At 34.5% G+C, this 26,202-nt stretch overlaps 1 protein-coding gene across 1 annotated transcript; it reads left to right on the top strand.

The window, feature by feature from the left end:
- The first annotated feature begins 895 nt into the window (after nt 1-895).
- LOC134230733 (S-adenosylmethionine sensor upstream of mTORC1-like) lies at nt 896-26,202 on the top strand. Its single transcript, XM_062712569.1, has 2 exons — nt 896-1,003; nt 25,901-26,202. Exons 1-2 carry the CDS (start codon nt 904-906, stop codon nt 26,200-26,202), a joined length of 402 nt encoding a protein of 133 aa, XP_062568553.1. The 5' UTR covers nt 896-903.

The raw sequence follows: 26,202 nt of genomic DNA, 5'->3' as shown, positions 1-26,202 counted from the left end.
TATATATAACAATTGTCGTGAAAACACGCGCATGCACGTGTGCTGCAATCTTATTGGCTAAAACTATAAATGGCTATAACTCCCTTGTTTTTCAACCAAACAGGATGGGATTTAGAACATAGACAGACATGATAGACTCCTACAAGAAGGTATAGTCCTCATGCAGGTGCGTGCACGTGAAATGAGTAATATTAAAAATACGCTTAAATGAGTGTATTTTCTAATACTTCTGGATTAATTGATTTGATATTAAGTATATTAAAATATATTAATAGTGTAGACAAGATGATATGGTTATTACGCACATGCAGTCGGATGAGCACGCGTGCAATGCTAAAATTTAAATATATTTTGTATTCTTCTGGGAAAATGTTGTTTAAGTCTAAATTGCATAAAGTGTGTCTTATTTAATAGCGCTTAAAGGGAATATGGCACCAAAAGGGAGTTGGGGAGCGTTTGGGGAACATCTGTAACGGTCCCCGTTACAATTAGCACTAGTTTTATTTAATATCAAATACCTAGTATTTCATCAATATAAACTGTTGGTAAAATGTGGTGATATACAGTATAACTGATCAGAAAAGAATACTGTAGATCACTTTATTTTCGCGACACCTTATTTTCGCGGGATCATCATTTACTGTTTATTAGCGAGACAAAATTTTCACGAATTGTGGTCATTGCTCTATATAATCTAAATGAATTCTATTATACGTGAGAATGGAATTTTCGCGAGCATACCATCTCGCGTAATAACGCGGAAATAAAGTTCTCGCGAATAAAAAGTGATTTACAGTAAATTGCGTGATAAAATATTCCGGTAAAAGCATTGTACCTGTAATAGTTAAGTTGTTATACATACAATAAAATGTTAGTTTTACTGTTTACTTTTTCAAGATAGTTATGATAGAAGAAGCCATGAGTGAAGAAATGGAAGAAAAGAAGAAACTAGCAGATTTTGTAAAATCTGTTCATCGGGATCTTAGAAAAAAGCTCAAATCAGGTAAGTTAAAAATTAGATAGAAAAAGCATAATGCCATGGTATAAGATACCAGTTTTTGAATTAAGATGAACATTTACCTTCTCTGAATTTACTCATTATAAGTTAGAATTTTTTATAAAGCAATTAAAGCAAAAGGGTCCTCATTATCAACTACTGTGAACTTACTACTTTTTGTTGGGGATTTAAAGTCATTGTTTTCGGGGCTTGGAGAGACCCACAAATTTATGACCACCATGAAATTTAAAATTTCATATGTATTACTATGAAACATTCTCCAATCCGGAAATCAAGTCCCCACAAAGCAATATTTTTTCCTCAAACCTCGAAATTTTAACTACACGAAGACATGATTTTACAGAATATTATAAATGAGAAAATGAAAACACATCATACAGTCATAATATTTTTAAATTCCTCCTATGAATTAACACTGAAGTGAAATTTGAAATTGTTCAAATATTTGCTGCCTTAGTAAATGTATTATGACCCCCCCCCCCCCCTCCAATAATTAAAAGAAAGTTTTAATTGTTTATATGTTTAAACATTTTATAGGCATGATATTTTGAATGATGCCCATCTCTTAAATGATGAAGTCTGTAAGTTGTTCAATATTTTGTAGCTACATTATCTTGAACTTTCCCTACCCATACAAAAAATTATAATATAGGACAATATTTCATGTCAATTATATTAGCACCCTTTTCTGTTTATCTGTTATTATACATGTAGTCTTATAAGGGTTCAATAGTTCACAGCAACAATGTTATCTCAAACCCTTCTCCTCCAAGCTAAATAAAAAGAATAAATTTGTAACAGAACACTATTAACATTTGATAGTGATCATATTTGAACACTTCTTTTATAAGCAAATAAAATACAATGGGATTCAAGATTTTACATCCCAATATTTGGCATCCATTTTCAGAAACCCATCTTAACCAAAAATTAAACTGTGTGTGTTGGGGGTATCAACATTTTAAATGCATATTATTTACCCCCCCCCCCCCCCCCTTAAACCACAGAGGTCTAATTAAGTGCTATAATTGAAGTAATAATATTTTGAAACCCCAGTCTCCATCACTTGACCCAAAAGCAATTTAATTGGGGGTTAGGAGTATACATTTTCTACAAAGAATTAAATCTAGGGTCAATATAATATATTTAATTTAGCCAAAGATTATGAACAACAAGTTTAGTATTTCACATGAGGTTGGTTCATTAATCACAGTTAAAAATGAATCTGGTTAAAAGTACATGTTCTTTGTGATAAATTGACCCAAATGCAATATTTTCATACCAATCTTGTTGATTTATTTTATCATATGGAATGGTTGTATAAAATGTAGAAAAGTAATACGTTTTGATTTTATAGATGTTTGAAAAAAAATGTGATTTTAAATTTTCTAACAGTCCTTCAGAGATTTATAAGTCCAAAACTCAAAAAGAAATTCCTTAACAAAGATTTTTTATTGGGTCCTGCAAATTGCCTACCAAGCCCCTGTCTTTATGCCTAACAAAATACCAAGTCCTGTAAAGTGAAACATATGGAGAAAACAAACAGTGTTCAAGATCAAAAGTCCATAAAACAATACAAAACAGGAGCAGTGCAAACACAGACCTCCAAAACATCAGAGGTGGGATCAGGTGCCATGGAGGAGTGAGCATCCCCTGCCGACCTGACACACCCGCCATGTGCTCCTTGTCATGATCGGAAAAGAACGGAAAAATCCGTCGTCAATAGCACTTACGAAATGATGACTTTAAACTAGGCTGCTGTAAAGGAGATACTTCAGATGTGCTGTTCTACAGCCAAAAGTGATGTAAACCAGATATGGAATCCAGCAAAGGCAGGGTAAATCGAACTCACATTGGTTGACTGGAATGTTAAAATTACTCTATACAGGGTTATTTTCGTCCCGTGTTATTTTCGCCCTTTTACACCTGCTAAAAATTTTGCCCCGTTTTAAATTTGCCCAGTCAAATTTCTGTTTAAGAAATTATACTGCGTTCTATTAAAGACTGAAATGTGATTTTGAAGAATTTCATTCTTGGAATGTAAACTATTAGCCGATTATATACAATTTCCAGATGAAGAATGAAATTTAATTTTTTTCAAAATGCAGAAATTAAGATAACGAGCCTTACAAATAAAGATGATACAAATTCTGATTTTTTTTTTTGTAAAAAGGTGAGCGATGTGGTCCATGGGCATCTTCTTTGAATGAAATTGATTAATTTTTACAGCCTACTCAACCATGAATTACCAATAAATAGTCTTCAAACATAAAAAAAATATTAACATTCTCCTTCACTGCTCAAAGGAAACTATCATGTCACGCAGGAATGAAATGTATTACTAAGTTCTAAGTACGAACACTTTCTAATTCGTGTATAATGTACATGAGAAAGAAAGAGTGTTTTACCAAAAATATTTGTAAACATCTTAATTTTAAATACATATCAGTGGCAGTATGTAGTTTTACGTCCCATTTGAGAATGTCACTGTATACCAGTTAGTCTTCAAATTTAGACCTGTACTGGTTATAGATACTCAGGGCCATTAAACAGTGAGGAATTCTTATCTTGCAAATGCGTTCCGTGACATCGAACCTAAGATCAGTTTTAAGGTCTCATCCAAAAGGCCCAAGACTTTTAATTTTAGTGCCTGTTTAAAGCCGAATTATGATCCAAAGCGTCACAAAATGATCACCAACCATTTAAGAAATGTATTTTTTGTGAAAAAAAATGAAGCTAAACGTCAGTTTTCTACTCATGCATCCTAAATGAAATTAGCTCCCAAAATGCAATTATGTAACGAAAATGTGAATTTGTAATTACACTGTACATGTATGTGTTTGAAGTTATAAGACACTTTAATAGGTATTTTACTAGCAGAACATATGAAAAGGAAACTGACAAATAAACATGATGTTCAACTTTTCTGTTATAAACTTCCCTTATCTACACGAATGTAGCAATATAGCTTTACCACTGACATAGGGAGTTAATATCAATTGATCAGATATGCAAGAGCATGCTCTACCTACGAACATTCTCTTAATCAAGGCATGCTATTAACAAAAAAAGCTGATGAAACAGGAATATCAAGAGTCTCGTTTAAAGACTTCATTTTTCAAGTTCTTTGGTTGACGCAATGACCTTGTCAACATGTATGATCGATCATTAAGGCGATTGCTGAATGACGTTTTCCAAACTGTCAGACAATTATTTAAACACATATTTGTCGATGGAGTTTTCCGTTTTCATGATCATGACAAAGAGCACACGATGGTTGTGACCAATCAACAGGGGATTTTAACTTTTCAATGGCACCTGATCCAACCTCTGATGTTATTGCTCTGCTCCGAATTTGTGTTGTTTTAATGTTGTTTCTTTTAGTTTGATTACTGTTCGCTATCTCCATATTTTGTTTCTGTGTTTTCCTTACCGCATTTCTGTTTAAAATTAAATTTAGCATTCATATAGACATATACTATGAACATACTTTTTTCTGTAAATAAAAAATATATGCCTCTTATTTGATATCACGATATGAAAAAACGAGAATGACTTCAATATATAGACGGGGAAAATGGCCGACTCAGTCGTGCAAGGAAGAATTGTTTAAAGAATGGAGGCGTACAAATTAAGTGATGTCAATCCCCCGTTCTGAGAAAAGACATTTCTCAATTCTTAAAGTTCCTGAAAGCGATATTTTTTTTTATTATATAGTTTATGTCATCTTTTACACATTTAATTCTGTATTTCATTTTTAAAAATATTTTATTAATAATTCATTTTTTCACTCATGTTTTAAGATATTTTAAAACAAACAGAAAAAAGCTTCACGTATGATTCGAACTCTCTCCATAGCTAGGGTTTGGAACAAGACCGACGGCGTTAACCACTACGCTACGAAGTATATTCGTTATAGATGTCTGTCAGTGTGATTTAAATGAACGGGTTTGTTGAAGCGTACACAGGGGTAGACATTAACTTTTATTTCCACTTGTCCTTCTGGCAAGTGAACTACAATTTTGACTTGTCCGAATGCAAAATTTGGTTGCCCAAAATTTTTAAGAAAAAAACCCAGTTACTGTACCTTAATTTGTTGTAAATATAAAAGTCGACAAATTAATTTCTGTTTTGAAGTTAACTGCCAGAAAAAAATGTTGATGTGATGGTGATGCTACATTTGTAAATGTATATGTATATAAAACACTTTCCTGTCATATACATGTACCAGGGTAACTATCCGGAAAACACACAGAGTATGCAGGAATATTATTTTCTTATGATTTTTGAAATTCTAATTTTCCTCTAAAAAATTGAGGTGAAACCAGAAGGAAGATACATCGTGCACCGTGAATAATTGGTGTCCTTCCTATAATTCCTTAATTGGGTAGAGAAAGTATTCTGTAATCTCTCTTTCATAATTATAAGACTGTAATGTAAGTTGTCAGACAGACTGGCTTTACAATGGAGGAGCATTGAGCAACCAATCAGATCGAGGTCCATATCAAGGTTCTTAAATCCAATTATACCTTACTATTATACCCAGACAGATAATCGTATTTTTTTAAACTACGAAAGAAAACAGAATAACGAACCCGATTTCTGAATAAAGGTAAGATCCAGAAACACTACCGAGGGATTCCGAATGCAACAATGCAACAACAATGTCCCGTTTTTGGCGGAAATCGAGTGTTTGATTTAATGTGTTTGTAATAAACTTATGTGAGATTAAAAAAAATATTTCTATCAGAAATATCCACTTGCCCGATCGGACAAGCACATTGATAGTTTTACTTGCCCGAACTGAGAATTTACTTGTCCCGGGCAATCGGACAACCGTTAATGTCAATCCCTGGTACATTGTTTCAGAAAAGTTCGATTTTCTTATAGAATGGGTTCAGATTCCATTTTTTTGACAAATGGAATAAATTTTTCATTTACATTTCCATCATTTAAGTGTTAACAAAAAAATGGAGACTTGACCCATTCAAGTTCAAAATTCATTTTTTATATCTCTAGTAAACCTACGAGGGCTGTTCAATAAATAATGTCCTTGGTGTTAAAAAAAGAAACAAAAAACAATTGTCAATGTTTTTATTTTAATGATTTCCTTCAAAATACTCTCCTTTAACAGAAACACATTTTTGCAACCTTTTTATCCAGTTCCTAAATGCCTTTTTATACACAATTTGGGATATGCCCTTTATATACTGAAATATAGCAGATCCATTGGCGATTAGAGTTGTACTTTTTTCCTGAGAGGTGTTTTAAAAGAAAAAAGTCACAGGGAGACCGGTCAGATGAATAAGGCGGGTGTGGTAAAACATTAACCTTTTCCTTCTCTAAAAACTGTTTTACTATACGTGACGTGTGTGCTGGAGCGTTGTCATGGAGGAGATTGATGTGACGGATACCAGACTTTGGTCTCTTCCTCTCATAAACTCTTTTAACCTTTTGTAACACTTTTTCTTTATAGACTCGTCCAGTTATCGAACGACCTTTCATAATAGAAATCTGAGCCACAGGGCCTTTGCTACTGAAGAAAATAGCATATAACACTTTCTTAGTGCTTTGACATCTTTTAGCTATCCCTGGGCGCTTTGCTCTTTTCGATAACAACATTTTGTTGTTACTTTTTCTTTGGGGTTCAAAGTAATGAATCCAGGTTTCATCATCCGTTAAAAGTTCTGACAAACGTCGATCATTGCAGTTTTTGAATTTTTTCAATAATTGTTTGGATATTCTTACACGCTGTTCTTTTTGTTCATTTGTCAAAACGTGCGGTATCCAATGCACGCTAATCTTTTCAGGGCCAAATGTTTCTTCAAAACTGTGTAAACTGCCCCCGATGATATGACTACTAACCTTAGCTAATTGTCTAACAGTCAATCCCCCATCATCAGTAACAAGTTTTCGAATTTTAGCTATCATTGCATCAGATGTTGTTGCTTTTGGTCGACCAGGACGGGACTTATCTTTGACCTCAAATTTACGATTTTTGAATTTTGATATCCATCTGTTCATTTGTCTGTATGACAAACATTGATTTCCATACACATCACGCATTTCAGTAAATATTTCTTTGGGATGCTTACCAAGTAAAACAGCAGCTTTTATGAAGCTTCTTTCTTCCGTGTTCTTCAACAATTCTTTACTAGGCATTTTACACGCAGTGTCTCGAAAAGCCTTTGTTTTAGAGGTCCTCAAAATAAAACTACACGATAAAACGTGATCACATAAGCGGTTGTCAGTTGATTAAAGATCCATTCATGCGTTAAAACAAATTTTATCATAATCTGACCCTTATTTTTTATGGAAAATAGTTCAGGACATTATTTATTGAACAGCCCTCGTATTTTCTACTAAACTTGCTTAACTGTCAACTTTGAAAAAAAGATTGTCGAATGATAAGTCGTTCAGTAAAATGCAATAATAAAATGTTTTGAAGATGACATTATTGAGAACATGATTTGAGAAAAATATAACTTTTACGTAAGTTTTGAAAATTGAGAAACATATTGTCTCAGAGCGCGGAATTATCCACGCCTTGTACGCCCTCTTTCTTTTATGTAAATCTCAGAAAATTTGGTCTGATTGTTTTAATGAAGGAACAGATATGGTAAAAAATAATTTTCGTAGTGGGAGGCAAGTAAAGTTAAAAACACACTTTCAAAGAATGAGGGGCAATATGAAAACCATCTATCCTTCTATAATCAAGAAGTGAAAAAAGGATTAGATAGATTACACGATCAGTACGTACTGGTCAGCAGGAAACGACATTGTCTTTTTAAGACTCATTATATAAAATGTAAATGTATTACAGAGGAATTTGGATTTAATTCTACAAGTGTTATTCTAATTTGTACTCAATAGTTCCCTTTCTATGGAAGAAATTCCTCAGAATAATACTTAATCATTTCAGTTTTGAATATTTAAATATTCCAAATAACCGAAATGAAATTGAATTACTATATCTACGAGGGCTGTTCAATACATAATGTCCTCGGTGCTCGGAAAGAAACAAAAATGCTTTGTAATGATTTAGCCTTAATGAATTCACTTGAATATTCTCTTTTAAATAAAATACTTGTCCGTAACAATTTTATCCAACTTGTGATTGTTTTTAGTACACATTTTTGAGTATGGCCCTTCGTATACTGGAATATGGCAGATCCTATGATTTCCTTTACTTGTTTCTTCTTTATGAAAGGTGTTTTTTTTTAAGTTTGGAAAACGAAACAAGTCAAAGGGTGAAAGATCTGCCGAATATTGTTGGTGTGACAAAACATTAACTTTCTGTTTATCCCCAAAACTACTTTACTCTTCATGACACGTGGGTTTGGATGCTGTCATGAAGAAATTTAATGTAGTGGGTTCCTCAGATTCTGGTTCCATCCTCTCATAAAGCTTTCACTTTTTTTTTGCAAAAATTTGCTTTCTTAAGACTTCTCCAGAAATTGAACTGCATCCCCGAATTAGAATTTGAACAGCAAGACAACTAATATTTATGTAAAGTTCATAGAAAATTGTTTTTGTGCTTTTTGCAATTCTTCGCTCTTCTCAGACCTTGGCTGTTTTTGTCAAGTGCATCTTATTGTATATTTTGAGGGTATAAAGCAATGGATTCATGTTTCACTATACATGTATGTTTGAATTTCAGAAAAAAACGCAGAGATTAACTTAATTTTTGTCGCTAAGGATGGTACCTATTTTTGATGCGAATAATATCATTTTTGTTCATTGAAATCCACCTGCTCATGTGTCTAAAAACAGACATTGATTGTTGTAAATTTCGCGCATTTCAGTGAATATTCTTTGGGATTCTTAACGAGTTTTACAGCAGCTTTCATGAAGCGTTTAATTTCATTCGAGTTTACTGATTCTTTACCATTGATTTTAAATGCAGTTTCTCGAATAGCCCTTATTTTCCAGCTTCTCATAATGAAACTTTGTGATGAAAAGAGGTAACATAAACTTTATTTAATCAATTCATTAAAGATTCAATTAGGAGAGAAAGTCAAGCTTAATGTCATATGATTTCTATATTGTATGTCTTCGAGATCAGGACATTATTTATTTTCAAAGGCAAGTTACTATCCCTTCAATGAACATTTCCTATAGTAAAGGTAATGTTGGGGAAAATAGCTGTGGTTTTTGGTTTTGTTCTTCATTGAAAAGTGGGGGGGTGGGGGGGGGGGGGTGGGGGCACAGACATACTATTGCCCCCCCAGATCTGAAAGTGGGGGGCTAGTGCCCCCACTGCCCCCCCTGTGACTACGCCTATGTATTTGATTGCAAAATCTCTTAGACATCCTTACAACAAAGATACTTAGTGGTCTCCAGTAAATGTTTAACCAAGCCTCTTTCTTTACTCCTAACCAATATCACCGTGCATAACCCCACATATGGGGGCGCAGAATGGTGCCACCCGGGGGTGAGGAATTCGAAGCGGAATTTTCAATGTTCGTTGACCTGATTAACTTTCCTACAGTGATTGAGATGAAAATAATCCTAAATTCACTTACGGCGGAACTCAGTGATATCCCAGCTTACTGTTACTCGTTTCCCAGCTCGGGAGTCGTCCTAGAAATACATGAACACTTCTGCAATATCTGGCAAGAGCATGCGGGAACGCAAATTTGACAGTTACTTTGTGAAAATTGGTGCCTTATATATCACTCAGCATCATTTGATTTATGTGAGCGACTTTTAGATATGATTTTGCTCCAGACACTCTAATGTTTCGGAGAATTCCATCTCAAATAAAGGGGACAGACTTCAATTTAAGTGCGTGGCACTCGGGGGTGAAGATTTTAGTGGAGGCTGGGGGAAGGAATAATTTTTAGTCATTGTATATCAATCGTAATTCTTAAAATCTGCACTGTTTTAATTGTTAAGATCCTGGTATATAAATTTAAATTGGAACTGTCTAGTATGTTCAGCTTAACATAGATCTTGTTGTTTAAGAAATTGGATAAATATTATAAAGTGTAATTAGAATTAAGTTTCTCAGGGTTTTTTTTTCAAATGTGTTTTTCATGTAGAAGTTGAAAGTACGCGCGGTTTCCCTGTGAAATCTGTGGAAAGACTTAACAAAATCAAAGTTAAACAAACATAAAATGTGTCATAAAATCTCTGCTACTACAGGCACGTAGCAACAGGGGGCCGGGGCGAGGGGGGTAAAAATGATGCTACGTGCGACCTTTTTTATAGGGGGGCAAGAAAAATTTTTACTTACCTGTAAAAGTTGACAAGCAAAAGAGAAGGGAGGGATTTTGAACAAATTTGAAAATCCTATTTCAAGGTGGGAAGGGGGGGGGGGGGGTAGTGACCAATTTTTAGCTCACCTGAGCTGAAAGCTCAAGTGAGCTTTTCTGATCACATTTTGTCCGGCGTCCGTCTGTCTGTCCGTCTGTCTGTAAACTTTTCACATTTTCGACTTCTTATCAAGAACCGCTGGGCCAGTTTCAACCAAACTTTGCCACAAAGTATCCTTGGGTGAAGGGGATTCAAGTTTGTTCAAATGAAGGGCCACGCCCTTACTCAAGGGGAGATAATTGGGAATTAATGAAAATTTGGTGGCAGATTTTAAAAATCTTCTTCTCAAGAACCACTGTGCCAGGAAAGATGAAACTTATGGGGAAACATCCTCAGGTAGTGTAGATTCAAGTTTATTCAAATCATGACCTCCGGGGGTAGGGCGGGGCCAAAATGGCCGACCAAAGTTTTACATAGAAATATATAGGAAAATTCTTTAAAAATCTTCTTCTCAAGAATGACAAAGCCATAATTCATCAAATTGATATGGAAGCATCCTCAGGTAGTGAAGATTCAAGTTTGTACAAATCATGACCCCCGGGGGTAGGGCGGGACCAAAATGGCCGACCAAAGTTTTACATAGAAATATATAGGAAAATTCTTTAAAAATCTTCTTCTCAAGAATGACAAAGCCATAATTCATCATATTTATATGGAAGCATGCTCGGGTAGTGTAGATTCAAGTTTGTTCAAATCATGACCCCCGGGGATAGGGCGGGGCCAAAATGGCCGACCAAAGTTTTACATAGAAATATATAGGAAAATTCTTTAAAAATCTTCTTCTCAAGAATGACTAAGCTATAATTCATCATATTTATATGGAAGCATGCTCAGGTAGTGTAGATTCAAGTTTGTTCAAATCATGACCCCCGGGGATAGGGCGGGGCCAAAATGGCCGACCAAAGTTTTACATAGAAATATATAGGAAAATTCTTTAAAAATCTTCTTCTCAAGAATGACAAAGCCATAATTCATCATATTTATATGGAAGCATGTTCAGATAGTGTAGATTCAAGTTTATACAAATCCCCTTACAGAAAAAACTAATAGAAACTTATAAGTGTTTTATAATCCACTTATTAGCAACTTATAAGTCACTTATAAATTTTGAAATTTACCTATAAGTGTACTATAAGTCAAAGTAAGTATAAGTGAGGAACGGATTTCGTTAATACTTCACTTATAAGTAAAGATGAGCTACATATCAGTGAATATTTCACTTATACCTCACTTATAAGTGAAGATCAGTATGGTATGAGCGAAGTATAAGTGTGGACTTAGAATTTTTACCCTATACTAGACTTCTCTCAAGGAGCATTATGGGTATTCAAGGTAGCCAATCAGAAAGTTTGTCTCTGCAGAGATCAGCAACAAGAATTTGAAACCAAGTTTGTGTCTGTGAAAGGATGTTGGACATTTTAGATTTATTTTGAGTATGCCTTCACATCAGGTACAACAAGTAGGTTCTATTTACATTATCTCTCTATTTTAACAATCCTTTGCCTGAAATTTTGAATCAATTGACTCAGTTGCTTTCAGATTTCATAAATTTGAAGAAGCCTCAAGGTCATTAAATCTTGTTGCCTTTTTGTTCAACATTTTTGTTTGTAAACTGAATTAATATGTTAAGTTTGCATCATCAAAGAAATGTCATATGAAAGTAATTTTTTTCCATAAAATTTTTACTTGATTATTTTATCTAAAGTGCAGATACATGTGTATATGTAAAAAAAAATTTGAACATATCATGCAACCCCTGCATGGTTGGAAGTTCTGTTCTAAATTAAGATCTTACAGGTAGTGTTGTACTTTACTTATAAGTCACTTATAGTCACTTATAGGTGACTAATACTTGATAAAGTATGAAGGGTTAATGCTTGACTTATAAGTCACTTATAGTCACTTATAAGTGACTATACTTGCATAAAGCATAAGTGGCTAATACTGGCTTATAAGTCACTTATAGGTCAAGCAGCTCATTTGCATATAAAATCCTAATGAGTAACATATTAGTCACTTATAAGTTACGTGTATCAGTGAAGTGTAAGTCCAGAATAAACAACTTATAAGTAAAAGAATAAATCACTTATAAGTCACTTATCAGAAATTTCTGTAAGGGTCATGACCCCCGGGGGTAGGGCGGGACCAAAATGGCCGACCAAACTGAAAGTTTTACATAGAAATATATAGGAAAATTCTTTAAACATCTTCTCAAGAATGACAAAGCCATAATTCATCATATTTATATGGAAGCATGCTCAAGTAGTGTAGATTCAAATTTATTCAAATCATGACCCCCAGGTGTAGGGCGGGGCAAAAATGGCCGATCAAATTTTTTCAAGATATGTATAGGAAAATTCTTTAAAAATCATTTTCTAAAAAATAGCAAATCCATGATTGGTCATGGGACTACTTTTGGATTTAAACTTTACAATAAAAAGCCATTTTCTACTTTTTCCTACCCTTAGTGCTCAGGTGAGCGATGTGGCCCATGGGCCTCTTGTTTGTTTGTTTTTTTTTTTGGCATACTGATACAATACTACATTTCCTTGAAATCACCATACTGTGGTAAGAAGTGGGGGGTCCAACCAACCTTTCAATGGACATTTTCAATAGTAAAGGTGATGTGAAAAAAGTGGGGTCCAGCCCTCAAGTGCCTGTGGTGATACTCAATGTTTTTATTGCTAGGGGGTTCGATACCCACGAATACCATTTACAATAACAGGTCTGGAATAATTTTTTTTTTCAAGAAATTTTTCTCAGAAAGGTTTTGTTTACCTTAATTTCAATAATGAAAAATTTACTTTAAATTCTTTTCACAATTTGAATATGATTTTTATATATCTGAAGCTATGGGTATTCTGAACGCCTTGTTAGCTCCTCTCCTTTCAATAGTTAGTTAATATTTGATTAACTTCACTGCATGAACACGCGTATATTATTCTAAATCAATTCCATATACATGAAACATATGGAGATAACGAACAGTATTCAAGATCAAAAGTTCATAAAACACTACAAAACAGGAGCAGAGCAAACATGGACCTTCAAAACATCAGAGGTGGGATCAAGTACCATGGAGGAGTGAGCATCCCCTGCCGACCGGTCACACCCGCCGTGTGCCCCTTGTCATGATCTGGAAAATCCCTCGTCAATTCAGTGTGTAAATAACGGACTAACAAGTAGTATATATGTAATATGTACTCTACTCTAAACTATTGATCAAGTTCTATTTACTGTAAAAGAACGATATGTATACCATAAGTGTATTTAAGGAATGAATCTTACGACCGCGGAACAATAACTGGCAATTAAAACATACAGTGATAGACAATGAAATGGGCGGGTACAATTCGACGCGGACGTGGGGAAAACATCGGATTGAAATTGCAGATCGAAATTCATTTTCAATCCACCTCAGCTACGCTAGAAGGCACATTATTACTGATTGACTCAAAAGACAAATAATTTCAATTTTGGTAGTTTGAAATTTTTTGTCCATTGTTTTAAATAAATTAATATTTAAGGAACAAATATTTCTTTTCTGTTTGGTAAATATATGCATATCTTTGTGTTGGTGAGGGGGAGGGGGGCTGGACGGTTTTTAAATAAAGTTGTCCAAGTTTTCAGTGAGAATAAGTATAAAACTCAAAATGAATTTCGATATGCAATTTCAATCAGATGTTTTCCCCACGTCTGGATCGAATTGTACCCGCCCATTTCATTGTATATCACTGAATGTTTTGATTGTAACAGATAAAAATGACGTAAGCTGTATATTTCCAATTTTGCCAGTTAATGTTCCGAGGTCTTATCTTAACCTATAATATACGACAAAACATAACTTGGACCAATTTATGTACTGTAAAACACGTTTTATTCACGAGAACTTTATTTTCGCGTAATTACGCGAGACAATGAGCTTGCGAAATTTTCATTCTCGCATATAAAAGTATTCCTTACGATTATATAGAGGAAAACAACAATTCGTGAAAAATATGTCTCGCTAATAAAGAGTCAACGGCTATCTCGCGAAAATAAGGTGTCGCGAAAATTTAGTGATCTACAGTATCTACATGTATCGTATAACATTGGTTACATTAAGCTTCATTCCTCATAATTTCAGTGTAAACAAACAGACAATTTTTGTCCCCCAAAATGGCTTCAAACTGAGCAAATTTTAAAATTAACGTCAAGCGGAGTATAAACGTTTTTGTCGTAGCTCATTGTGACGTAGCCAAGTTATGGGATACAATATAAATTAAATCTTTTATCCAATCAAATGACGTGTTACAACTAAAATTAAATTATATCGAAATATACATGTACAAATAGATGTCTAGTAAACAGTTTAAATATGCGCTAAAGCGCACTAATTCAGGGAAAAGGTTTATGAAATTATGAGAGAGTTAATAAATTTAATGTAGCAATTCAATGTTTGTATAATCAATATAATTTTTATAGAAACGATTCCTTTTCATTAGTTAGAGATTTATTCCTTCCCCCAGCCTCCACTAAAATCTTCACCCCCGAGTGCCACATACTTATATTGAAGTCTGTCCCCTTTATTTGAGGTGGAATTCTCCGAAACATTAGAGTGTTTGGAGCAAAATCATATCTAGAAGTCCCTCACTTAAATCAAATGAAGCTGAGTGATATATAAGGCACCAACTTTCACAAAGTAACGGTCAAATTTGCGTTTCCGCATGCTCTTGCAAGATATTGCAGAAGTGTTCATGTATTTCTAGGACGAGTTCCGAGCTGGGAAATGAGTAACAGTAAGCTGGGATATCACTGAGTTCCGCCGTAAGTGAATTTAGGATTATTTTCATCTCAATCACTGTAGGAAAGCTAATCAGGTCAACGAACATTGAAAATTCCGCTTCTAATTCCTCACCCCCGGGTGGCACCATTCCGCGCCCCCGTATGTGGGGTTATGCACGGTGAATATATTAACAGTAATGAAGGAGAAACTACAAGAGATATGTGCAACAATATATTCGAGAAGTGTTGTAATTCCAATGAACTTTTGGCAAATTTGAAATCACAAGACTTTACCAAAATCAGCTGTTTAAAAACTTTTTAATTGGACAGCCATTCCCAATGAAAAATTAAAGTCCATGCTTTTATATATCATTGAAACTGCTGCTTTTTCAATAAAAAGGAAACTCCTTAATCTACTTATCTTGTCATTGATAATTTGCATAATTATTTTTTTAAACATTCTGATTATGCACACAAGTACTCTTAAGATGACATTAAAAAGATGCTTGAGTTTCTGATTGACAAAATATACCGGTATGTTGTTTTTGGAGACCAGGTCTTCGAACAATCTATTGGAATTCCGATGGGCACCAATATTGCATCCTATGAGCAGATCTATTTTTGTTTTCATCATATGCAGAATTTGTTCAAAATCATATGCCTGAAAAGAAGAGAACACTTGTTGCGACTCTTCAGCTCGACATTTTGATATACCAACGATGTAATGTCAATTAAAATCATGGATATTTCAATTCTTATGTCGATACAATGATTGTATATCCCGGTGATCTTTAGAAAAATAGATACCACAGTGTCTGACACGTCAGTTTCATATTTGGATATTTTATTTGAAAAAGACATTAATGGTAATCTTACAACCAAGCTTTATGCGTCAATTTCCCATATGCAGCAATAAACCTTCATCACCTGCATACAGGGTTTATATCTCTCAGTTGATTCGATAGGCAAGAGTATGCCCTATGTAGGTGTAATTTCTAAAACGAGATAAATTATTGACAAATAAGTTGATGAAACAAGAATATCAACAGACTCGTTCAAAGTCATCATTTCGTAAGCTCTATGGTCGATACAATGACCTTGTCAGAAAATACAATTTATCATTGCGTCAAATGCTGACTGACGTTTTTCATACTAATTGTTAGGCAATTACAGTATTTACATAATACTAGTAAATCGTTGACGGGTTTTTCCGTTATTTCTCAATCATGAGAAGAAGCACTAGGCAGGTGTGACTGGTCGGCAGGGGATGCTCACTCATTCATTGCCCTTGATCCTACCTCTAATGATATGTAGGTCCGTGTTTGCTCTGGTCCTATTTTAAATAATAATGATAATGCATGGACGTTTGAGCTTGAATACTGTTCGTATCATTGGGAAAGGGATGTGTTTAGTTGAGTTCTTTGGTTTAAGAAATCATCACAAAGACCTAGAACAAGATAAAAAAAAAAGTGGCAGAATACCTTGACATTACAGTTGTTCTTAATGTGTAGTGTAGAATATAACTTATCAAAATCATGACCCCGGGGGTAGGGAGGGGTCACAATAGGGGATCTAAGTTTTACTGATTCAGGAAAAAATCTTTAAAAATCTTCTTTTCAAGAACCACTGGGCCAGGAAAGCTGAAACTTATATGGAAGCATCCTGGTGTAGTGTAGAATCTAGAATGTTAAAATAATGACCCCGGGGTGGGGGTGGGGGGTGGGGGTTAAGACGGGGCCACAATAGGGAATCCAAGTTTTTCATAGAAAAATATAGGAACAATCTTTAAAAATCTTTTTCTCAAGAACCACTGAGCCAGGAAAGCTGAAACATATGTGGAAGCATCCTTGGGTAGTATAGATTCTAGAGTGTAAAAATCATGACAGATGAGGGGGTAGGAGGCACAATAGGTTAATAGCGATGTGGCCCATGGGCCTCTTGTTTGATCATGAAGTCGAAATCCAGTCAAGATCCAAAATCTATTATTTTTGCTCATAATCAATATTCATCTCATGATGGCAATTATTGGCAATGGGTAAGAAAAATTTTCACGTCAGAAAACGTTGTTATAACTTTATCGTTTCTTCGATATTTTACTTTTTTACATGAAAACAAACCGCATTATATATTCACTAGTGTTAGACACGAATAATGAAAATCTGCATATATAAGGGCTGAAATTTTCTTTCCTTGTTAATTTAAGATAGGATTCTTCTCTGGTTTCTGATTAGATGAATTATTAAAGGTATATTTGCTTTTATGTATTATAGATTTAGCTTTAAGAGATGTAAAAAAAAAACCTCATATTTTTCTTCCCTCATCAGGTTTGTACAACATTTTAAAATAGATATGAAAAACTGTAATTGAAACTAGTAAGGACTGTATTTGTGGAGGAATGGTTGCGTATGAAAATATCTTCTATTCTGCCTCTCTAAATTTTTTATAGAACAATGAATTAAGTTATATATTTACGCAATCAAAGACTTAAAGAAATTTTCAATGCAAGTTAAATTAATAAAAGGGACTAAAGATTAAAATTATGTTAAATGAGTATGATTTTTCAAACAAACTAGAACTATGTTAGCTTTTAAAACCTTCCAATCTAAGTACAGATTTGAGCTGAAATCCGTAAAAAGTGTTTTTTCTCTCTTAATGCACCAAATTACATTTTATGTTATCCCAACATTTATAGGGAATGTAATCTAATGTCCATTTGTATAATTTTACGCACTCTATATACATGTACAAACCATCCGTATTTTTTTCCATTGTGACGTCACAGTCTACCGAAACAGCTTGATGATGCAACAGAAGAATAATAATCCACACAATTTATGGACGACTTTATTAACCATAAAACAATAATGTTATTTACTGACTAAATCTTAAGTCAGAAAAACTTTAGAGGAAACGTAAATTGATTATATCTTGTATAAAGTACCATTGTTAAGCAAGTCCGCATATGTGCAAAACACTCCGCATTTTATTTTGTATATAGCAACGCCATCCGCATTTTTTGTGTATATAGCAACGTCATCCGCATTTTTTACTTCAGTAGATAAATTTACATGCTTGATTGTTCTGATGACGACCGTCACAGGTCGAAACCGGTCAACAAAATAAATTTACTGCTGCATTCTCACGAAGTGTTGGTGATCTGTTTTATACTTTTAAGTTATTAACTTTAGTTACAGACCCTTTTGAATACCTTTCGGTATCCACACGTGAGAATCTTCCGCAATTTTAACCTCAAGGTGTTGGTCTCCAGCTTTTCTTTGTTTTGTATTCTACATTGTTACTGGGACCCCTGCATACCATAAGGTATCCACCATTCCGAACTGCGCTATACATTATGGCCACCAACTCAATTCCAAAGTTAAAAGAATCAATTAACCAGGAAGTGAATGAATCCCTCAAGGCAGACATCAGTAACCCCAAAAAAAGATTCCGCAGTTCTTCACAATCTGATACGGATATAGAATATTCAGAAACAACTAACAAATCTCAACAAGAAACAGCAGGGAAAGAAACCTCTATTGCAACATCTGATCCAGTGGAATCTTCCGAGAAACCGAAAATATCAGAAGAAAATGTTGCCATTTTTAGGACACTCCGAAAACTTCATATTAAACTCCAAAGAACTAAAAGCCATGCCGCATACCTGAATAAATGCCAACAACAGGACCTCATACCTAAAACACTCAGAGCCAAAATTATTCCACAAATTCCAGACAGTAATGCTTTATTTCTCCTAAACTGGGAGGAAGCACACCTTAATTTTAGCCGCAGCCTCATCCGCTTACTTTATGAATATTGGAATACTAGAATTAATACAATTAATACACAGATACTTGATTTAAAATCCCAGCTTAAAAACAAAGAAAACACTAACGAAATGGAACATATAAACGATCTATTAACTGCAATTCCAAACTTTATGAAGAAGAAGGAAGCCGATAAGGAATCAACAAAAGCATTTAAGGACAATAAAAAATCCCAGTAATTGTTAACTACAACCCCCCCCCCCCCCCCTCTTTATGTAATGGACGAATTGGAGCAAGGATCTACATAACTTCACATTTCGTCCGAACGAATTTCGTCATAAAACTACAATGAACTCTTGAACATTCTAAAGATTAGCCTTGTTGATATTAATACATGTTAATTATTTTAATGTAATTTTAGGAACAATTATTATCCTCCATGAAATAGAACTATTCAGAAACAGCAATTTATGCACCAAATTACATTTTATGTTATCCCAACATTTATAGGGAATGTAATCTAATGTCCATTTGTATAATTTTACGCACTCTATATACATGTACAAACCATCCGTATTTTTTTTCCATTGTGACGTCACAGTCTACCGAAACAGCTTGATGATGCAACAGAAGAATAATAATCCACACAATTTATGGACGACTTTATTAACCATAAAACAATAATGTTATTTACTGACTAAATCTTAAGTCAGAAAAACTTTAGAGGAAACGTAAATTGATTATATCTTGTATAGAGTACCATTGTTAAGCAAGTCCGCATATGTGCAAAACACTCCGCATTTTATTTTGTATATAGCAACGCCATCCGCATTTTTTGTGTATATAGCAACGTCATCCGCATTTTTTACTTCAGTAGATAAATTTACATGCTTGATTGTTCTGATGACGACCGTCACAGGTCGAAACCGGTCAACAAAATAAATTTACTGCTGCATTCTCACGAAGTGTTGGTGATCTGTTTTATACTTTTAAGTTATTAACTTTAGTTACAGACCCTTTTGAATACCTTTCGGTATCCACACGTGAGAATCTTCCGCAATTTTAACCTCAAGGTGTTGGTCTCCAGCTTTTCTTTGTTTTGTATTCTACATTGTTACTGGGACCCCTGCATACCATAAGGTATCCACCATTCCGAACTGCGCTATACATTATGGCCACCAACTCAATTCCAAAGTTAAAAGAATCAATTAACCAGGAAGTGAATGAATCCCTCAAGGCAGACATCAGTAACCCCAAAAAAAGATTCCGCAATTCTTCAAAATCTGATACGGATATAGAATATTCAGAAACAACTAACAAATCTCAACAAGAAACAGCAGGGAAAGAAACCTCTATTGCAACATCCGATCCAGTGGAATCTTCCGAGAAACCGAAAATATCAGAAGAAAATGTTGCCATTTTTAGGACACTCCGAAAACTTCATATTAAACTCCAAAGAACTAAAAGCCATGCCGCATACCTGAATAAATGCCAACAACAGGACCTCATACCTAAAACACTCAGAGCCAAAATTATTCCACAAATTCCAGACAGTAATGCTTTATTTCTCCTAAACTGGGAGGAAGCACACCTTAATTTTAGCCGCAGCCTCATCCGCTTACTTTATGAATATTGGAATACTAGAATTAATACAATTAATACACAGATACTTGATTTAAAATCCCAGCTTAAAAACAAAGAAAACACTAACGAAATGGAACATATAAACGATCTATTAACTGCAATTCCAAACTTTATGAAGAAGAAGGAAGCCGATAAGGAATCAACAAAAGCATTTAAGGACAATAAAAAATCCCAGTAATTGTTAACTACAACCCCCCCCCCCCCTCTTTATGTAATGGACGAATTGGAGCAAGGATCTACATACTTCACATTTCGTCTGAACGAATTTCGTCATAAAACTACAATGAACTCTTGAACATTCTAAAGATTAGCCTTGTTGATATTAATACATGTTAATTATTTTAATGTAATTTTAGGAACAATTATTATCCTCCATGAAATAGAACTATTCAGAAACAGCAATTTATGCACCAAACTACATTTTATGTTATCCCAACATTTATAGGAAATGTAACCCAATGTCCTCTTGTATAGTTTTACGCACTCTATATACATGTACAAACCTTCCGTATTTTTTTTTATTGTGACGTCACAATCTACCAAAACAAATGATGATGCAACAGAAGAATAATAATCCACACAATTTATGGACGACTTTATTAACCATAAAAATAATGTTATTTACTGACTAAATCTTAAGTTAGAGGAAACGTAAATTGATTATATCTTGTATAAAGTACCATTGTTAAGCAAGTCCGCATATGTGCAAAACACTCCGCATTTTATTTTGTATATAGCAACGCCATCCGCATTTTTTGTGTATATAGCAACGTCATCCGCATTTTTTACTTCAGTAGATAAATTTACATGCTTGATTGTTCTGATGACGACCGTCACAGGTCGAAACCGGTCAACAAAATAAATTTACTGCTGCATTCTCACGAAGTGTTGGTGATCTGTTTTATACTTTTAAGTCTCTTAATAAGTGAACGATCAAAACTTTTTGTTTTGTATCATTTTGTATCTTTGTGTGACAACTTTACCATACTCAGTATATGAAAATAAGAAAAAATTAATATAGGTTGCACATACAAGTAATTAACATACTTTAAATATTTAAGAAAAGTAAAAAAAAAATCGGAGTATTCAATATTCATTTTAGTTAAATTATTTATGTCAATTCGGTAATATCATCTTGTAAGCCCTGTAATGAAAGTATCTTTATATGCCAAAAGAAAAACAGCAAATACAATTTATCATTGAGTCAAATGCTGACTGACGTTTCTGATCCCAACTCTTGACCATCCTCCATTTTTCTCCCTAATTCTAGACACATTCTTAGCCAATATATATTTGTTATCTACATGTACCTCCCAACCATTTATAGCTGTCTCTACAGGTAATAAACTTGCTTGAAGTGAATTTTCAGCAATCTAACAAATAATTTTAATCAAGGGAGTTTATCACTTGTAGAGACGACTATAGAGGCTTTGGAGAATAAAAGTTAAAGAGTATATGATTATTATAAATTATGAATGAAGATGGTGTTGAAGAAGGACATTGAATTGCTACATTAAATTTATTAACTCTCTCATAATTTCATAAACCTTTTCCCTGAATTAGTGCGCTTTAGCGCATATTTAAACTGTTTACTAGACATCTATTTGTACATGTATATTTCGATATAATTTAATTTTAGTTGTAACACGTCATTTGTTCTGAAAAAAAAAACGAATTTTGGCATTATAAATTTGGTACATATCCTAAATTGGTACATATGTCCAGAGGTCAATGTTCTGGTACTCACAGAAATGTCTTGTTGCAATGATATACATCTCCAAAATGAAAGCCATAGCCCCATCTACTCCAAAGATATGGCCAAGGTTAAAGTTTTTGCGAACTAACAGACAAACAATGCAAATACTATATATACCCCTGAATCTTCGATTAGGGGGTAGAAAAAAAGACTTAACGCTAATTGAAGCTCTTTTATTTAAGAAAAATATTTAGCTCAACATTTAATTCAACGAAAATAATGGGCTAATAAAATATTATGAATTATTTGGCCTCAGGGTTAGGAGTTCTGGTGTTAGGGCGGGCCTCTATTGAAAAATTATATAGTGAAAATACATTAAATCTTTGAAAATCTTCTCTGCTCCTGGGTAATAAGCAAATGAACTATATAGTAATGAGGAGCAAGGGCCCTTTTTCCAGAATTGTGAATTTCAAGGCCCCTGGGTCAGGGGTACCATAGAGGGGGGGGGGGCTCTACTTATATACTGAAAATTAATTAATTGTTTGAAATCGGCTCCTTGGTATTATTCAAACATTTTGATAAGCGAGGGTGTCTTTTCAAAAATTGTGCAATGTACGGAAACTAAGAAATAGGTTCATGTGTGGTAGGGGCACTACTGATTATTTCTGAATATTACTGATAAGTTGATATGCAGTTTTTGTTCCCCTACTCTGCCTATGGGTATTAAGTAACCAAACTTAGCAATTGCTAAGTGTATAGTTATAATAAGCAATGGTGTCTCTTTTAAAATTGTGAATACCATAGCATCAAGCTTAAAACATGAACCAATTCAGTCATTTGAAAGTTGTTGCATGATGCTCAGGTGACTTATAAGGCCCTTGGGCTTCTTGTTTAGTAAAGTTGTTTCGAGTAAACATATTGTTGCATTGTGTGTATAATGTACTTATATTCAGTAGTAATGATGCTTCGTAAGCATTGTAGTAAGTAAGTAGTAATTCTGTAATCGGAAGTATGTTCAAAATAGTAACAATATGTCAGTAGCATTGTAGTAATTGTTTGTACGGTAGTAAGTTGAATACTTATGTGTATTCTTCGTATAATAAAAATGGCCATGCTAAAGTGTGAAAAGTAAGTAGAGTATTAAGTATATGAGTAAAATATGTATAGGAAAATACGCATATTTAGCTAGGATTGTTTATAAAGAGGAAGTATGTGTACATAACTTAAACATATTGTTGCATTGTGTGTATAATGTATACTTATATTCAGTAGTAATGATGCTTCGTAAGCATTGTAGTAAGTAAGTAGTAATTCTGTAATCGGAAGTATGTTCAAAATAGTAACAATATGTCAGTAGCATTACAATATGTTATTGATAAACATTCCATAGATCCTAGTTAGACGTAAGAAGTAAAAGTAGAGATTTATGGTTATATACAGTCGGAAGGACCAGACGAGGCTTTCCACACTACCCATACAATACGCCACGTGTGAGTCCGGGACGGAAGTGGCGCCATTACGGACCACTGCGCCATTCTGAACCAATGAACCAGTCCACAGTCATATAACATAGAAACTTTTAACTTGAAACTTTTAATATAACAAACAAATTTTTAAAAAAAAATTATTGATGTAAGAAGTAATAAATGTTGTAAATATATTTTAAGCATCCTTTTCTTATTTCTGACAAAGATCTGTGAAAGGGCGAAAGGGGCGAAAGTAAAACGGGGGCGAAAATTTCCCTGTATACAGTATTACCAAGGTAAAAATGTGTGGAGTTTTTTAGCTCACCTGAGCCGAAGGCTCAAGTGAGCTTTTCTGATCACATTTTGTCCGTCGTCCGTCTGTCTGTCTGTCCGTCTGTCCGTCTGTAAACTTTTCACATTTTCGACTTCTTCTCAGGAACCACTGGGCCAATTTTGACCAAACTTGGTACAAAGCATCCTTGGGTAAAGGGAAATTTAAATTGTTAAAATGAAGGGACATATCCCCTCGCAAGGGGAGATAATCAAGAAAAGACAAAAATAGGGTTGGGTCATTAAAAAATCTTCTTCTCAAGAACCACTGGGCCAGTAAAGCTGAAACTTATGTGGAAGCATCCTGGGGTAGTGTAGATTGTAAATTGTTCAAATCATGACCCCCGGGGGAAGGGCGGGGCCACAATGGGGAATCAAAGTTTTATATAGAAATATATAGGAAAAATCTTTGAAAATCTTCTTCTCAAGAACCACTGGGCCAGAAAAGCTGAATCTTATGTGGAAGCATCCTGATATAGTGTAGATTCTAAATTGTTCAAATAATGGCCCCCGGGGGAAGGGTGGGGCCACAATGGGGAATCAAAGTTTTATATAGAAATATATAGGAAAAATCTTTGAAAATCTTCTTCTCAAGAACCACAGGGCCAGAATAGCTGAAACTTATGTGGAAGCATCCTGGTGTAGTGTAGATTCTAAATTGTTCAAATCATGACCCCCGGGAGAAGGGCGGGGCCACAATGGGGTATCAAAGTTTTACATAAAAATATATAGGAAAAATCTTTGAAAATCTTCTGCTCAAGAACCACTGGGCCAGAAAAGCTGAAACTTATGTGGAAGCATCCTGGTATAATGTAGATTCTAAATTGTTCAAATAATGACCCCCGGGGGAAGGGCGGGGCCACAATGGGGAATCAAAGTTTTATATAGAAATATATAGGAAAAATCTTTGAACATCTTCTTCTCAAGAACCACTGGGCCAGAAAAGCTGAAACATATGTGCCCATGGAAGGATCATGGGGTAGTGTAGATTTCAAAATGTCTAAATTATGATCAGTGGGGGTAGGGTGGGGATGCACTATGTATAACAAGGGGGAAATCTGGTAAAGAACAGAATGGTCAAAGCTTCTCAGGTGAGCGATGTGGCCCATGGGCCTCTTGTTTGTAAATGTTGGTTAAACTCCAAGGTCAAAGCCAAACTTGGTGGTAACCAAAGAAAGGTCTTGTCACAAGGAATGCACCTGTGAAATATGAAAGCCACATAGCCCTTACCACTCAAAATTTATGGGCAAGATAAGTTTTAACTAACAAACAGACGGACAGACATGGCTAAAAGAATACACCCCCCGAAACTTCGTTTACAGGGTCATAAAAATGCATTTCATGTGTGATCAACATTTTGCATAGAAATATAAAGGGGGAAATATGTTGATAAGAACAGAAGGTGAGCGTTGTGGCCCAAAGACTTGTTTATTTTGCAGTGAAATTTTAAACTAAAGGTACTGTGAGCACTGAAAGTTTCAACTATTCAGTACGTAGTAAAGGAGGGGTTGCGGATAAGGATATGTACCCTTCAATATTACAGAAAGAATGGTAAATATATCCATATTTGGCTGTGGGAATCCAAAACATGGATCAAAATGTAAAATAGAAAGTGCACAATGGTACTATATAACACAGATTCTGTAAAAGTCTCATGAAATTTCATTCAGTTGTATTAGAGGATTTACGGATAAGAGATGGGTTACCCAAATCATAAAGCTTGGAGGGATACCCTTATTACTGTATTCCCCCTGCGTTTCAAGCGGCGGTATGAAAAATGTTTGAATTTACTTTCTTTTTTATAGTACATCGTTTTTCACCGTATACTGTTTTCTCAATTAATGCTTTGAGTGCGGAGATTGATTGATTTCCTCACCATCTGATATTAAATACTTTTTAGGAGAGAAAAGTATTGGAAACATATGGAAAGACCATTGTAAAAACACAGAGGTATTGCAAGATTATGCATCGGCAATGCAGAAACTCGCCACGGTGCACTGGGGACCTCAGCAATTGGAACGGATCCAATGGTGCAGAAAGACATTGCTAGAGTACTTCAAAAGTGGTGGATTGAAGAAATGCATTGAGAAAGATTACAAAAGACTCAAAAGGTACCGTGCTCTAAATGTTTGTAATATAAAACTCAAAAGGTACCATGCTATAATGGTTCATAACAAAGGACTCAAAGGTACCATGCTTTAA

This window comes from Saccostrea cucullata, unplaced genomic scaffold (genome assembly GCF_032062105.1).
Source record: "Saccostrea cucullata isolate Sc308-1 unplaced genomic scaffold, CSIRO_AGI_Scuc_v1 ctg11496, whole genome shotgun sequence".
In the NCBI taxonomy this organism is placed as follows: Eukaryota; Metazoa; Mollusca; class Bivalvia; order Ostreida; family Ostreidae; genus Saccostrea; species Saccostrea cuccullata.
Note: the sequence above shows the minus strand (reverse complement) of the source record. Positions and strands in the feature narration are given on the sequence as shown.

Bases quoted from the DNA above. Each gene is read 5' to 3' on its own strand.
- LOC134230733 (XM_062712569.1), top strand. From the start codon at position 904: ATGATAGAAGAAGCCATGAGTGAAGAAATGGAAGAAAAGAAGAAACTA. The intron at 1,004-25,900 runs GTAAGTTAAAAA...AATACTTTTTAG, and splicing joins TAGAAAAAAGCTCAAATCAG to GAGAGAAAAGTATTGGAAAC.